General features: G+C 40.2%; 1 protein-coding gene and 1 long non-coding RNA gene across 18 annotated transcripts in view; one reads left to right on the top strand and one right to left on the bottom strand.

Moving 5' to 3' along the window:
- The window catches only part of NBEA (neurobeachin), a 752,331-nt gene that overhangs the window by 226,041 nt on the left and 509,529 nt on the right, over window positions 1-16,761 (bottom strand). For 11 of the 15 annotated variants that reach the window (XM_077159015.1, XM_077159016.1, XM_077159021.1 and 8 more), the window contains 2 exons: window positions 14,056-14,139; window positions 6,452-6,603 (listed from right to left, as the gene is read on the bottom strand). In XM_077159015.1, the coding sequence (XP_077015130.1) occupies window positions 6,452-6,603; window positions 14,056-14,139 (236 nt within the window). The remainder of the gene's footprint in view (window positions 1-6,451; window positions 6,604-14,055; window positions 14,140-16,761) is intronic. The other 4 variants (XM_077159019.1, XM_077159020.1, XM_077159017.1 and 1 more) reach the window with 3 other exon arrangements.
- Window positions 16,439-16,761, top strand: part of LOC143681739 (uncharacterized) — a 47,040-nt gene continuing 46,717 nt past the window's right edge. For all 3 annotated transcript variants that reach the window (XR_013174807.1, XR_013174806.1, XR_013174805.1), the window contains exon 1: window positions 16,439-16,560. This is a non-coding gene — a long non-coding RNA (uncharacterized LOC143681739). The remainder of the gene's footprint in view (window positions 16,561-16,761) is intronic.

Below are 16,761 nucleotides of genomic sequence, written 5' to 3'. Positions count from 1 at the left end.
TGTTTATTCTCCTTAGGGGAGAGGAGAAGGAAGGGAGGCACACGCAGGTGTCGGGAGGGGCAGGAGGAGAGGGCTGCTGAGCTGGGGCCAGGTGGTGGGATTTCCTCAGGCATCAGGGGGCAGGGGGCATCGCTCAGGGAAGTCTGCTTGATGTCTCTTTGTAAAGGCTGCTATAAAGTTCAACTGTGGGAGATGAGGAATGGGACAGAACATGTTCTGGATGGGTAAGCAATGGTTCACAGACAACAGAAATTTCTCCTTATTTAAAAAAAGAGTAGGTTTGAGAGTTGGTCTGATATAGGTTATTTAAAGCACTTTAAAAATATTAAAACCACTTAAAATACACTTTCATAAATTATAAATTATCATCTACACTGATGTATCTTTATGGATGACAGGCTATATAAATGAGTCAGACAGCAGTAAGATACTTCAGAACGCGCAAATGTTTGGCTCATGCTCTTCAGTTTAAAATCCCAAATGAATCTATAGCAACACGCTGTCATCGTGAGAAAATTATGTTTGGGTTGCGTTCCCTCTATATACCACCTATAGTTACACGTCACTTAACTTCTATGGTCTGTCACTTCCCCAAATTGGGACCTTTTAACAGCTTTTGTGCGCAGCCCCCATCGCAGCAACTATGCATCCTCTTCCGATGGCCTGCCTGAGCCCCGGGCCCTGGTGCCTGGCCTCACTCTGCTCCCTCCGCACACGACGCTGTGTGGTGCTGCCTCTTTCCCCACAATGCCCCCTGTGCCCACTATCTGACCTGGGAAGCTCCTCATCCCTCTTCTCAAGTCCAGGGAAATGCATTTCTTCAGCTAGGCAGCCTCCTTCACTGGCTCCCATAGCGTCTTTAATACACCTTGATTATAATATTCATCATACTATAATTATTTATAAATGTAATTGTGTGTATACCTAAGCAAAATTAGTCTAAAAGATGACAGGCAAGATTATAAGTAGTGATCTAAACCAGTCCCGCTCCACCAGGCAAGGACTCCACCAGTATAATTTCATCAGGGCCTTGCAGTTAAGAGCCTCTGTGCTCTACGTGGCAATAAGGTACAAACACAAAAGAAAACAAATGCCAGAATTCGGAAATGCCATATTCATAGATCTAGTCCTAAAAACCCCATCCTTCAACATTGCTAACCAAAATGGCAAATGGTATGTTTAAAGTGGTAGGTGTATACCTTGAAATTAATCAATTAAATAAAAACTAGTAGTCAAGTGTTCAGTATGTTACTGTGATGCTCCAAATGGAAATCAGAGGACAGAGAAGTACTGCTCCTGCCCTCACATGGCTTTTGTTTCAGAGGAGGAAAGGAAATACCAAAAATAAAAAGTACGCACTAAAGCCTTTACAAAGTCATCTGTCATCGAGTGTGCAATCCTGAGGTCATTCAAAGGAACCAGCTGGAGACTTCTACACCTCTGCACCCCTGTCAATTCCTGTCACTGCCTCTGCCCTTCCTTCCTGCTCACCTGACAAAGGAACAGGTCCTCGTCATCTCTGTCAAGACAGTTGGTGAGGAATTCCTTCTGGAAGCCTGCCACACCTACTGGGCCGTGTCAGCCTCTCTCCCTGTGCTTCCTCACGGACGGGCCCTCTGCAGCTGCTCACGCCTGCCCACCAGACCGAGTGTGCAGTCTAGTGCTACTGACCTGTCCAGTTCATTCCTTGCTGTGGGGGAAGGAGCTTTCCTATCTGCTCGGATGTTTGCCAGCAGCCCATGCTCTGCCTCCTAGAAACTCCCAAATTTGCAACCGTCAAAATGCCTCCCTCTAGCCACTGAGAAGGCCTCCCGGCCCCGCCCAGCCCGCCGAGCACCCGCTGTGGGAGAAAGGAAGCTTTTGTCTCCTTCTCGGAATCCAGAATCCAGCATGTGCATAGCAGAGAGTTGTTCTATAAATGCTTTAAAATTAATAAAGTTCTTTGATTCCTTGGAATCTGTCTTTAGCATAAAAATGGTGGGCTTCTTAGACTATTTATTAATATGAAAAAATGCTATGTAATATCTGTAAAATGAAGTTCTGTAAGCATATTTTGGAACTTTTCATTTATATAACCCATTTTAATTATTTGAAGAGACTATACAATCCACAGGGCAAAGAAAAGGCTGTGATGTTATAACAGGACCCTGACACCAGAAGAGGCTGAAAGATGTTTCCCTGGACTTCTTTCTTTCTCTCCCTCTCTTTAAAAATACACATCAAAACTTCTCAATAAAATATTCTAGCCAAAACTAGATCACCCATTTCATGCCAATTATGGGGATTCAATTAACAATACACTAACATGGCATTATCAATGAACAGTAATATATAAGTTATTTACTGGAGTCTCGACATAATACAAATAATAAGTAATTAAGTCAAAAAATTCAACCATTTTTTTCAAATGTTATAATAAGTGCAAACCATTAAAAAATGAAGTCAGATAATTTGGTAGCTCCTTTTTCAGTATTGGTATTTTTTTGCTCTCAGTACTTATTTCTTGATGCCTGCAAGTTGCACAATTACAGTAGCCCTGCATATGCCATCAAAACTGATTTAATTCCAGATTCATTAGGGAGCTTCTTTTTATTCATCAAGGTCATATCTTGGTGCCTGCACAGGCTTAGATAAATCAGGTGTTAAGCAGATGCATCTCCGAGGAACCTAGGAATGTTCTCATTTGCAGTTCTCGGCATATCTTATTATTTATTGCCACAGAGATGACTGATTAACTTTGTCATCTTTGCCCCATGTTTTTATTCCTTGGGCTGAAGCCGCCTGCCCTCTTCTGTGATGCCTGATCAGACCTATTTAAGGTGACGTCTTTCATCGCAGACATGGAGGAGCTTGTGGTCGCAGGCTCTGATGAAACATTCATTGCTCCACCGTACTTTTAAGGAAGGAAAACAGAGGCCTGACAGTCGACACAGACAACCACAACTTGCCAAGATTTTGTACTATTCCAGGCAGCTATTATTGTCATGGACCTGAAGTTAACTAGTCTCGGTTATATTTTAATACATAAACAATATGAAAAAGCCTCCTTTTCCAACCATTTCCTCACTAGTGAATTTACCCTGAAGAATAAAACACCACAGGCTGGAAATTTATGTGTGATTATGTAAAATGAATTTATGAGTTTTGAAATATTTTTCTATTGCTATGTTCTATGAAACTCCTGGTAATCAATTATATATGCAACTTCTATGAGATTTTGCTATTAGAAATGACTTAACAACTTCAATACATATGAAAGTAAGAGTTAATATCAGCAAAAAAAAAAATTACATGCCTCTAGGTTTTTATTAATCACATTCCAACACCAGAGGCTGAAAGTATATCAAATCACACCAAATCTTTTGCACATGACAACCTCATTAATTATTCACCTCGTTAGTAATACTAGGGGGCAGGAAAATCTCCATCAGTGTTAAGGGCATTTTCCAACAGAAAAAGGCAGACCAAAAGTTTTAAAAATGAAATCGAAGGAAAATCTTTGCAAAGTAAATACAAAATAAAATTATTGTCCTTTATGATTCTTGAAATTGTATCTAATTCTGAAGGTTTCCTTATTTAAAATAAAGCATTGTTAGTTTGTTTTAAGGTTCTAAATAGATGGCTTGAAAAGAATGTGATGAGAACCAAATGAAGAAACAAAAAATAAACAAACAAAAATTGCAAAGAAAATAATGTGATGAGGTTCAAATAATGGCTAGATATGTATGCCTTCACATGAAAGTTTAACCATAATTTAATATAAAAGGTTTGATTGAATTTACTCTATCAGGGAAAAGCAAGTCACTCAAAATACTTTTACTCAAATATGAAGTCTGCTAGCTAACTCAGGCTCATTCTTCTCATTCAATTTTTGAAATTCAGGGAACCTGAAAGGACAGACCTCACCAGTCATTCGAGTCCCACAGACTGCTTTGATGGCCGGGTAGATAGATATTCTCAGTTACTTAAGGGTGCTCCTCCAGTTTGCGCTACTTATTTATAGTTTGGAAAACTTTGATCACTGAGACAAATACCTAGCTAAACGGAAAGTTCCATCCAAAAATATTTTTCTTCCCCCAATTTTTGTAGTTATCATGTAGATGAATTATCTGAAAAAAATTAGACCGAAGTTGACAGCAGTTTCTGTGCATTTAATGCTTATTTTCAAGCTTGAATCTAGCAATAGGGAAATTGAAATACCATAGTTATTTAACACAGAGAAAAGAATAAGTTGAATTTCAATTTGTCCTAGAAGCTTGCAAGAATTTGTAGGTTTGTGCTATAAATATTACCTTTATCTATCCCTAAACAACACCCAAGTAACCAGTCACTTGGATGCCCACACACCGCCAGACTTGAAGAAATGTGAACACACTTGAACGTGTTTAATGGTAGACGGCAAGAGGGTCCAGAGGACGGGCTGTGTCTTCATTCTGGCAATATGTGAACACAAAAGCTTTCTTCAAAATATATGAAATCTGTTTTCAATTAAATTTTCAGCACCTATTTTAACTGAATGAAGTGCTCTGTAATAATTACTGACATTTTCTTCCTATTCTTTTCCTGGAGAAATCCTTTCTACTTAGGTCAGTGGGTGCAGGAGGAGGTTGGAAGAGGTTTATACTACATTTTTCTCTTGGCGGATTGAATTCCTCCTCCTAAGTACAGTTTGCTCTCGGGGCTGCTTTTCCCCTCCCCTCCCCTCAGCCTCCCAACCCTCTCCCGGATTTGGCCAGTGCACAGGTGTGCAGCGGGAGGACGGTCGGACGCCCGCCAGGACAGTGCTGGCTCTCTGCCTTGCAGTGCCGCAGCCGCAGCCCCTGGGGACCCTGGCACAGGCACCGGGTGCTCCTCAACATTCCCTGGCCTGGGGTGCGCTGTGCTCTGGAGCCGTGCGGCGTGAGGGCAGACTCCTATCTCCTTTCAACAAAGAACCCAAACAGCAGGTAACCCAAGAGGGGCCAGAGGAGCGGGCGCTGAGTCCCCAAGGCACGGTGCTCGGCCGCTGAGGCCACTGGGTGCTGTGGGAGAATCACAGAGGACAGAGGCGGCAATGGCTACCCATGTCCAAGTGACAGCATTCGCTTTTATTTAGGGTCATGAAGGGCAGTTACTATATTACTGAAATATGACCACCAGTCTCTCAAAAAAGATTTTAAGATAAAAGATTACAAATTTGTTTCTGATAGGCTTTGACACTGGTTTAACAATGGAAAACATTTTACACATTAAACACAGAAATTGTAGTATAGACTTTTATAAAGAAACAAAAGGAATATTTTCTAAAAGATCTTTATGTTTTTGAGAAAACAATCTGTAGAATATAGAATATAGTATTCTGTGGATCTTATGTAATTAAAGCTTTTGGGAATCAGTATCACTAAGAAAACCACTCTAGCCTAATCTATGTTAAAAAGTATCTCTCTAAAAAAAGTGTCTCTAGATGTTTCTAATTTCACTTGAAAAAAATTCAGGACAAATTGGTGAAAGAATCTAAATTGTAAGGTAAGTGAAACTGAGTTTTAAGAATTTTAAGCTCATATTATGAAGCAAGCTACTGCTAGGAAAGAAGGTATTTCTAAGAGGCTCCAACAGAGCATAAGGGCAGCGTGACGACTGAGTGAGCACCAAGCTCTTAGGCGCTACATCCTTGGGTGACCTCCTGAGCCAGTGAAAGAAAGCCCCACAGCAGTAGCCACTGCTAGTTTCTCCCCAGCATATATCTCTTCTTCATAGTTACTGTTACTATATAGAGTCACTTTGTAACTATTCATTTCAGAAATAAAATTTTCACATGAAATGCTCATGTATTTATTGAATGATAGTTTCAGCCTTGCGAGGTTACATAATGTGTGACTGTCTTTTTTCAACTTCATAGTCAACCCACTGGGGAACTGGGAATTTAAATCAGCAGATTGTAATTGCATTGCTCTCTCTCTCTCTCTCTCTCTTAATGGAAAAGACTAGAATAGAAGAGGATTAAAATAGAAAATATTTTCAATGCAGGTATTACTCAAACATTTGTTTCAGTTACATATACAAGTACATGTACGTGTATATGTGTGTGTACACACGTACAGTTATATGTGGACATAGGTAAGTCTAAGCACAGGAATACAAGGCAAAATTCTTTTTTTTTTACCTTGAGCCTTGGTCAATAAAGGTTGAAAGACACTAAAGAAGAAATGGATCTTACTCTTGTTCAGGCTGTCGGGAGAGGGATGTTGATAACTGTCAGCCATGTGGAGTCGTTTAATCTACTGAAAAAAGCTGAATGGTCTAAGCATGTCTGGTGTAAGAAATCCTGGGTGGATTAATTATAACAAAAATGATGCAGAAGGATAAAACAGAAGAAAATCTTTCTGATTTATGACATGAAGAATTTCAAAGTCCAGGAAAATAAAAAAAAGGGACTCTGCACCGCCATGGAGTCCCTTGTATGCCCACTCACTCGGGACTAAGAGGCAGGAGCACTGACCGTACTCGCTGGCAGCTCTGAGTGGTGCCTCGACGTGAGCTGACCCAAACGCGTTCCGAACAAATCGCCTTCTTCGACGCAGATCGTCTTCCCAGTAATCCAAGCGCCAGAAATCATGCAGTTGGCTAAGAGTGGGAAAACAAAGGAACAGGGATCACTACCAATAGAAATACATAAGTAGACATCATTTTTTTCATAAAATTAAAGCTTTATTTATTTGATCTCTTTGGAAAATTAGGGCTATTTTTGAGATATTTATGTTTTGTACTTGTATCTGATACATAAATGTTCTCTATCCATATGAACAAAACTTAAAATAGTACCACTCTAATATTTCAGGCACTATAACATTCAGCTCTGCTTTCTTCATGATGTTCTTCCTTCTAATGAAACATTAATCACAGGTAGTTCAGTAACAAATACACCATCAAAATACAAGTGCAAATAGTACAGTTTGCTTTCCTTTACACTGCTTATAACAAGGCTTGTAAATCACAGAATAAACCTCACTACAAATAGTTTGCAATTTAATGACCAACGTCTCTTACTAGACTGAATTAAGAAGTATAAAATATTGCCCTCTTGAATTTGGTGCAACAATGATTAAAATAATGTGCTGAAATATTCATTGAAATAATTCCCCACTGCCCACAGCAACCTGACAAAGTGCAATTTTATCCATTATTAATAATCCTGAATTAGAACTGCAAAAAATTCTAGTACGTGGTAATTGTCTTGGTAAATTATTATTCTACCACCACCAGAGTACTTGGATGATTTTAGAGCTTTCAACTAATATGTGTCATTAGCAACCATGGCCATCATTGGGCAACATGGTCTTTTTCATTACAAACCAACATTAAAAATCCATGAGATATTTCAGACAGTACTGAAATATGTTCATTATATATCCAATTGAACATTTTATGATAACATTTTTGTTTTAAATTTAATTTCAATAAACACTGATGATGAGTGCTACTGCTTCACAAGTCAGTTTTTTATATACAGCATTTGAAGTAATACACTCACAAGATAATGTTCTTATTTTCCTCAGCAGCACTATTCATAAAAACATAAAATGACTTTGCAGAAGATTTTATTTTATATTTTTATTCTTTGTTGTAGAAAAATACATTAGAGTACTGTTTGATTAAGGCCAGAACTATACATGATGTGCTCATCATTATATCTCTAGCACATTTCCTGGTATATAGTACATTTAACTCAATAAATATTTAATGAGTTAATTAAAACAATTTTTTACCTGGTAAATTCTACAGACATGAATAGTCATAGAGAACAACGACTTAATTCTGAAAAGCATTTTGGATTTTATAGGTATATAATTCAACTGTAAAAGCACACAATGACATAAAGAACATACAAGAAGAATGTTAAATTTATAAGCATTTGAAGTACATTTAAAAATATTTATTTTCCTATAAATCATAGAGATTCTGTCAAAATAATAATTACCCGATACATAACTGGTATCAGTAGTGTATCTCTGTCACTAATTTAAAATTGGATCATTTATATACTTACAAATACAGACCAATCTGCAACTGATCTGGTTAAAGAAAGAATGCTAAAATCTTGCTGTCATGTCATTTCCCTGGTTTTCTTTTGGCGTACGTTAAAATTAAGTAATTGAATTCACCAGAAGAGACTGGGGAGGTATGCCATTCCAAACTTCTCCCAATGTACATATTTCCCCTATTCGTCCTCTTATGCACAATGAAAAACCCTGGGCATCACATATACAATGAGCAAAAGGTGGAGAGCAGAAGGCAGGCCAGCTAGGGGCTGGGGGCCTAGGGGTGACATGGGGGGTGGGGGGAAGTCTTGCTAGACTATCTTTTTGCCTCATAAACCCCAGCATCGGAGCTGAACAGGCCACAAGCCAGAAACACTAACACATGCAGATGGAAGAAAATCCAACGAGAGCCTGCTCTCTCCAGCAGAGCAACCAGGAAAGGGGCAATCCAGCAAGGCAGAAAATGTTTAGACCACGACAGGCTTACCCCAGTGAAACAGAAAACTGCAGCTCCACCACACTCTCACCAGAAGAGCAACTGGGGAGTCTAGACTTGTGCTCTCCGAAGCTGTCCTAGGTCCTCCAGTACCCCCGCCCCAGTGCTGTCAGAGAAGCCCACACAGTGAGCTGGGCTTCTGTCCCTGCTGCGCGGTGAACGGGTCCTCCTCCCGCTTGGAGGCAGCAGAGACTACTCAGGGATCAGGAATGTCGCTCCCATGCAACAGGAGCAAGGCACTGACCAACACCCTCCTTGCTGGGGTGGGGTCAGGGGAGGCTAGTAGAGAGCTGGTCGGGGAGGCTAGTAGAGAGCCAGTCGGGGAGGCTAGTAGAGAGCCGGTCGGGGAGGCTAGTAGAGAGCCGGTCGGGGGAGGCTAGTAGAGAGCCGGTCGGGGGAGGCTAGTAGAGAGCCGGTCGGGGAGGCTAGTAGAGAGCCGGTCGGGGAGGCTAGTAGAGAGCCGGTCGGGGAGGCTAGTAGAGAGCCGGTCGGGGGAGGCTAGTAGAGAGCCGGTCGCTCACCACTGACCACCAGGAATAAGGCCACCCCAGCCGGCCAGGCAGTATGAGCCCCCCCCCCGCCCTTGTCCTTGGGGGTTAAGGGAGGCTAGTGGGAATCTTGGACTTCTAATTCCACCTGACAGGAACTTCTAATTCCACCTGACAGGAACAATGGAGCAGTGATGTCGGGGAAAGCCAACCAAAAAAGAAGGCTTAAACAGGATCCAAAATCTCAGAGCATAACAAGAAAATGTCTAAGTTTCAATAAAAACATCACTCGTCATACTAAGATTTGGGAATATCTCAAACTGAATGAAAAATGCCCAATCAATGCCAACAGCAAGATGACAGGGATGTTCAAATTATCTGACAAAGGTTTTAAAGTAAACATGATAAAAATGCTTCAATAGGCAATTACAAACATGCTTGAAAAAAAAATAGAAAACTTCAGCAAAGAAAGAACATTGTAAAGAAGAAACATGGAAATTTTAGAACTGAAAAATACAATAAGCAAAACAAAAGCTCAGCAGATGGGATCAACAGAAGAATGAAGGGTAACAAGAAAAGAATCAATGAACTTGAAGAAAAGACAATAATAGGCAAACAAACCATATCTGGACAAGAGAGAGAAGACAGCCTGAAGGAAACAGAGTGTCAGGGCACTATGGGACAGTAATGAAAGAAGTAACATTTGTATCACGAGAGCCTGGGAGGGAGAGGAGGAAGAGGGCAGGGATGAAACATAATTAAAGAAATAATGGCTAAATACTTCCCAAATTTGACAAGACACAAACAGAAAGACTTAAGAAGCTGACTAAACCCCAAACAGAGACATCTAAAGAAATTCATGCCAAGACATATAATAATTAAAGTTCTGAAAACTAAACACAAAGCATAATCTTAAAAGCTGTAAGAGAAAAATGATGCATTAACTATAGAGGTAATACAATTAAAGTGACTCTATGTTTCTCATCAGACATTACAGTGGCTAGAAGGAAATGGCACAATATTTTTCAGGTGCTGAAAGAAAAGAACTGCCAACCCCGAATTCTTCACCTTGAGAAAATATTCTCCAGGAAAGAAGAGGAGAGGTCAAGATATTCTCAGATAGGAAAACTAATAATATTTGTTAGCATAAAACCTAGTCTAAAAAGAATGGTTAAAAGACGTTCTCTATGCAGAATAAAAATGATGAAAGAAGGAATACTAGAACATCAGGAAGGAAGAAACAACACAATAAGTGAAAAAAAAAGGATAATTATAATAGGCTTTCCTTTTTCCTCTGGACTTTTCTAAATTCCGTTTGATGGTTGAAGCAAAAATCAGAGCACTGTCTGATGCGGTGCTATATGTTGTAGAGGAACTATTTAAGAAAATTATATTATAAAGTGGGGAGAGAAATGGGAGGGGTGTAAAGGGATGTAAAGAAAAGTTACATTTCTATAATTCTCTGGAGCTAACAGAAATGAAAAAACCCACACTGTGATAAGATATGGAGATCTCTCACTCTCTTTCTCTTTCTCTCTTAAACATACACACACACCAAAATGGACTTCTAAAAAATGTTCACCTAACACACAGAAAGATGGGAAAAACAAAACATAAAAATGAAAAACAGAACAAACAGAAAACATAAATTAATGCTGCTACAAGAATGCTGTCTACAATAAAATCACCTCAAATATAATTGATAAAGGTAGGTTGAAAATGAAAGGATGGAAAAAGATATACCCTCTAAACATAATCAAAGGAAAGCAGGAGTGGATATATTGGTATCAGATAAAAAAAGTCTCGGAGCAATTAAAATTACTGGAGACAGAGAGGGACACTATATAACATAAAAGGGCCAACCTACCAAAAGGACATGGCCATCTTAAACATGTATGAACCCAACAGAGCTGCAAAACACATGAAGCAAGACTTGGGAGACTAGGAAGGGAAATGGAGGCTAACTGATAGCTCTGGTTGGAGACGTGAACTCTCCTCTTTCAACAGCTGCCAGAACGCTGAGACAGAATATCAGAAAGAAACACAATGCTACCATCAACCGAAATTTACTATCCCTCACCCAGCAGCAGCAGAACTCAGGTCTTTTCAAGTGCCTAGGGAACACATCCCAAGACAGAGCTCCCTGGGTCATAAAAATCTTCATAAATTAAAATACTGAAATCATACACTCACGTTTTTTGGCCAAAATGGAATCAATGTGGAAATTAATAACAGAAAAACACCAGGAAAATCTCCAAACACTTGGAAACTAAAGTACACAACTCTAAACAATCTATGGATCAAAAAATAATTCTCAAGGAAATAAAAAATATACATTGAACTGAATGAAAATGAAAACCCAAAATATTATAATTTGTAGGACAAGGCATAAGCAGTGCTGAGAGGGAAATTCATAATACCAAATGCATAAATTAGGAAAGAGAAACATTTCTGAACAATAATGTAAGTGTTCACCTTAAAAACCTAGAAAAATAAGAGCAAAATAAATCAAAGTAATAAGGAAGGAAATAAAGATAAAAGCAGAATCAATGAAATTGAAGAACAAACAAAAAAACAACAAAGAAAGTCAAATGACACAAAGAGCTGTTTCTTTGAAAAGACTAATATCATCAACAAATCTTTTGCAGGGCTCACAAAGAAAATAAGTGAGAAAGCCCAATGGCAATACCTGGGGTGAAATAGGGACATTATTACAGACTCCAACCGAGGCTATCCAACAGCAAGAAGGCAACACTATGAGGAACTCTGTACTAAAATGTTACAACTTATACAAAACAGACCAATTTCTTGAGAAACAAAAACTATCAGAACTTGCCTATGGTGGGCTGAATCATGCCCCCCGGAGATGTGGTCAAGCCCTAATTCCTGGTTCTGTGGGATGGACACATCTGCACACAGGATCTCCCGAGACCCTCTTTAAGCGAGGCTAGGTGGAATGGGGGGGGGGGCTGAAGGAGAGGGACTCGAGAGGAGATGCAGAAGCCATAGGAGGTGGCAGCGGGAGGGAGACGCCGTGGCCGGAGGCTGAGCCCGACGGCGGGCAGCTGCCCCAGGTGCCAGACTAGGGAGGGGGCAGGGCCTGCGACCCAGGCCATGGACGTCCACCTCCTCCTGAGGTTGGGGAGCCCCTGTAGTTCGAGCCGATTGCCGGTGGGATTTGTCACGGCAGCCCTGGCAGACGAAGGCATCACCCAATTGGGAAGAACTTGAACAGCTGTATAACTCTGAAGGAGATTGAATCCATCATTTAAAACGTCCAGAATACAAACCCCCAGGCTCAGACAGTTTCACTGAAGAATTCTACCAAACATTTAGAGAGGAATTAACATAAATTCTACACAATCTCTTCCAGGAAACAGAAGAGGAGACATTTTCCAATTAGTTTAATAGGTAATATCACTCTGAAACCAAAGATAGACTAAGTACCAAAAACAAACAAACCTCAGGAATATAGATGCAAAAATCCTCAACAAATATTAGCAAATAGAGCTCAGCAAAATATATATAGATACACACACACACGATCACACACTACGACCAAACGGGTTATTAGTAAACAAACTAACAATACAAACAGAAGGTCTAATATTCACTGAAAGTTTATTGTGGTCCAGCCACTTTTCTAAACACTGTACATGTATTAATTCATTTGCTTTTTGTAATATCTTTAAGATAAGTACTATTAGTAACCCATATTACAGATGTAGAAATGGAGACACAGAGAGGTTAAGTGATGCCCCAAAGTCAAACAACTGGGGGGATGCAGAACAAGTTCCTGTTCTCAGACTGATTTCCTTGCTCATGCCACACTGTCTCTGTACAGAAAGAAACCAAGGACATTACATTTCAAGTTCCCTGCTTCTCTAGAGCCAGGACTTACTACTCTGAGTGGCCAATGGCGACTGTGCATTACACGGAGGGCTGAGTACGTACACGTAGTCACTGGTTCAGTAACTATTTACTGAATAGTGACTTTGAGCCAAAGTTGTGGGAATACATGGACAAATAAGCAGACATGGCTTGCTTTGTGGAGCTCTCAGTCTATATCAGGCTGATATAAGTAAATAAATAAGTTTAAAGTTAAAAAGTTTTTGTAAGTGCTAAGAACAGAGGAGATACAGTAATGAATAACTTGCTGCATAGGTGAATATGCAGCACCTTGCTTGCATGGTGCAGTAGGTGAGAGAGTGCTAATGAAGCACTGTTAAAAACTATGACGACAGGACCAATTTTTTCCCTTACTGGCACTTCTAGTTCCCCTCAGTAAGAAAAACCACCAGCCTCTCAGTTAACATGCCTGAGTCCTGTGTGGTGGATTTCCAGTGTAATGTGCCACCTGCATGCTGTGGGTGTGCAGGTGTCTGTGCACAGTCTCTTGCACACATTACAGACAAGCACTTCAGTACAGCTGGAACCAGTGGTGTTTCTGAGCCTCATGCCTGTGGATCACGGATCCCTTCTTCCCACGTCTTCTTTCTCCCATCCTCTCTAACTTAGGGCTGTGTACTACATCTGACACTTTCAGCTACAAACAAACTAAATAGATGAAGTTCCTGAAAACTGTTTCCTCTCCGTCTTTGGAAAATGTCTTCTCACGTTCTAACTTCTCAAAGTCAGCACTGAGAAGGCTGCCCATGCCATGCCCACCTGCCCACCAGGATCCCAGATGCTGCCCTAGGAGACACTCTCAGGGTTCTGGCTGTACCATTGGTTCCCGCACATATCAGCGGGATGACGATTCTTGACAAACTCCCTGAGGTATTTTGGATTCACCTCCTGGAGGAAGACAGTGGCTGATGGAAATATCTGAATTGGACAGGTTTCTCAGGTAACCATAATGAAGTTTGAGCTGAAAACACAGCAACTAGTATTACACTGCATGCTAAATTGCAGAGCCCTATTTTTTTTTTTTAATAAAAACGTTTTGTTTGCAATCATATCAAATAGCTAAAGATAAGAAAAGGGAAGAGGGTAAGAAAATAAACTTTTCTAAAATTCTGTTTACAGTATAGAATATTATTTTATCAGTTACTCTCTGACTCTCGGCTCACACTGCAGCCCTTTCCAGGTTCCTTCTTCACAGCTTCTGCTACCTTCTGCCTTCTTTTTCTGTTTACTGCAATGACAACACATTTTCCATTTTTGCACCGAATTCATTAAAAAAAATCAGAAATGGAAAAAGATGGTCAAAATATGATGACATAATCTTAGTCACATAATATTAAAAGCAAAACATTTCAGCATAAATTATACTATACAAGTAAATTATTAGCTTATTCAGCGAGCTTAGAAAAACCATGTTATTGTTAACCAGTAATTTTATATGGGAGTATATTTATACTGTAATTTTGAAGGTCGACCTATGCTTGTTTGATAAAGGGAAAAGCAAATCATTCCAGAGGAAAGCTTCATGCTATCCTTACAGTAATTAATCATATCAGAGGGCTTCTAAATATATGTTTTGAATGGTGAGAAAAATCTCCTTGAATGTTGGCTTAAGATATTTTTTATTTGTTTTTTATCTTTTTATTTACAATTTTTATTTTGTGTTCTTCAAGGGATCAGTTTTCTGAGAATAACAACAAAACAATTTAGCCGCCTCCTTTTTCTTCTTGGCATAGCACACCACTCCCTATAAGCTTGTTTTTCTGGTATTTTAAGGAATCAAGTGGTTTTATAGCCTTTAGAGGATGATTTTCAATGTGAAAATGATAGATGAGAAAGACAAGCCCATAGCACCTGGTCAGTTTCAACATGTTACTCTAAGACCTAAAAGCAGTTACATTAAGTGTGTTGTCTAGAAAGTGGACTCACTGTTCTTAAAAGTATTAATTTTACATGTTTTTCTCAACTAGAAGAAGGGGAACAAAATCAGAAGCTGAGAGTCCAGATGGTGCAGTAGGCTGCGGCTCGAGAGCTTTCCTGAATTGACGACCAAGGTGGAAAGTCAGCCCAGCAGGGCACAGCCGTCTCATTTCCGTACCCTGAAAAAGGTCACCAGGTGTGACCCTGCATAAAAGATCTGGTTGGGGAATGGAATGGATTTAATGGTGGAACAGTTTAAGGGACAATTTAGGATACTCTTCCATTTTATTAAGGCTGAAAAAAAAAGTGCTTCCACCATTCTGAACAATTAAACAGGGAGGAAGGGCTGGAGAATGAAGGAAAACAGTTTCCACGAAAAAGAGCATGAGCCAGTGAGTTCTGTAGCACCCACACGCCCAGCAAATGGTGAACTGTGTCCCTTGTCTTTGTATCTTTAGCTAACTGTTCTTCAGACTCAGCCTTTTTTTTGCATTAACATACAAATATTTTTAGAACTTATACTTATCCCCTTTTATTTTTTGTTCTAGTAGAACCAGACTCTCAATTTAAAGTACTCTTATGGCAGAAATAATTACTTTACTCTTAATCAACAAGATTGTAAAATTACCTGTGAAACATCTAATTCTACAGAGCAATTATCCCACTTGAACAAAGTAGACATTCTTTTGCTCAAATAATTACTGCTATGGGGAATAGGCTTAAATACTTTTGAAAACTGCAATTAAAAAATTTTCCCCACAGAACTTCAGAAATTGATTACTACAAGAAAATCCACAGAAAAGGATTTACCTAACGTTGAAAAATATCCTTATGCTAGTTGTATAATTTTCAATTATCTTTAAAATTATTTCTATCATTGCAAAATCAATGCTTTAAAGTCCCATAAAGTATTTTATATAAAAGTTGGCTTATTAATTATGTAACCCTTATAAACCTGGTATTATTTCAAATTATTAAGTTTATGATGTTCACCACCACATCCTTAAGCCCAAGTTTCTTCATTTTTATACCGGGGGTAAATAAAACCTCCTTCACTGAGCCGTGTAAAGAACGCATGCAACTGTTCAGCCCGGGACCCGATCCTCATTACCAGCGGGCCGCAGCAGCAGAGGCGGACCGACCTGGGCTCAGGCCCGGGCCCTTGCTAGGTGAATGCACTTCCCCTGAGTATTATCTGCTTCACCTATTAGGGAGCAACAGTTGCTATTAATGTTCTCAGCCTAGTGCTTACTACTAGCCTGCTGATAAATGGTGACTATTACAGTTTTTATACAAATTAAGTCTGTTTTTGTATTCCTACCAAATTAAATTGCGGTTTTTCAGATATTCAGAAATGATTTTTAAAGATCTAACATTTTTTAAAGCAACAACAGTGAGGGAGCGTACAGACGTAAATTCCTATGCTGCTTCTCAGAGGCCAGGAAGTGTCCTCTCTGGCAGCGCGCAGAGCGCCCGCGCGCACGGCGGACTGGTCGCGCAGACCCTCGCCAGAGCTGCGCGTTGACCGGGCCTGGGCCTGCCTTCCCTGTGAGCTGGCCGGCTCTCCCCTCTCGCGCCGCCCCGTGCTCCCACCCGACGCCGCTCGGGGCCCAGGGCAACTTCCGGCCAGGAGGCGAGTGCCAGGCGGCTGTGCAACGTCGCAGCGCCCAAAACAGCATCTGTCCACAATAAGCAAGCCAAATCCAACGACTGTGAATTTTAACAAAGACATGTATGTCCTATTCTGGTTTTCCACTAACATAAACTAGGTCGGGTGGAAGCAGGTATCCAGCCACTGGTGACCAGACTCAGAGCGTAACTTTGTTCAAAGCTCACTGTGGTAGTTGGAGGCTGTGTGCCCCCCAGAAATGGCCATTTTCTTTTAATCTATCCCTGTGGGTGCCAACCTGCTGTGGGTGGGACTTCTGAACTT

This window comes from Tamandua tetradactyla, chromosome 4 (assembly GCF_023851605.1).
Source record: "Tamandua tetradactyla isolate mTamTet1 chromosome 4, mTamTet1.pri, whole genome shotgun sequence".
NCBI classification, from domain to species: domain Eukaryota; kingdom Metazoa; phylum Chordata; class Mammalia; order Pilosa; family Myrmecophagidae; genus Tamandua; species Tamandua tetradactyla.
This window is presented reverse-complemented; position numbering and strand designations above follow the sequence as displayed.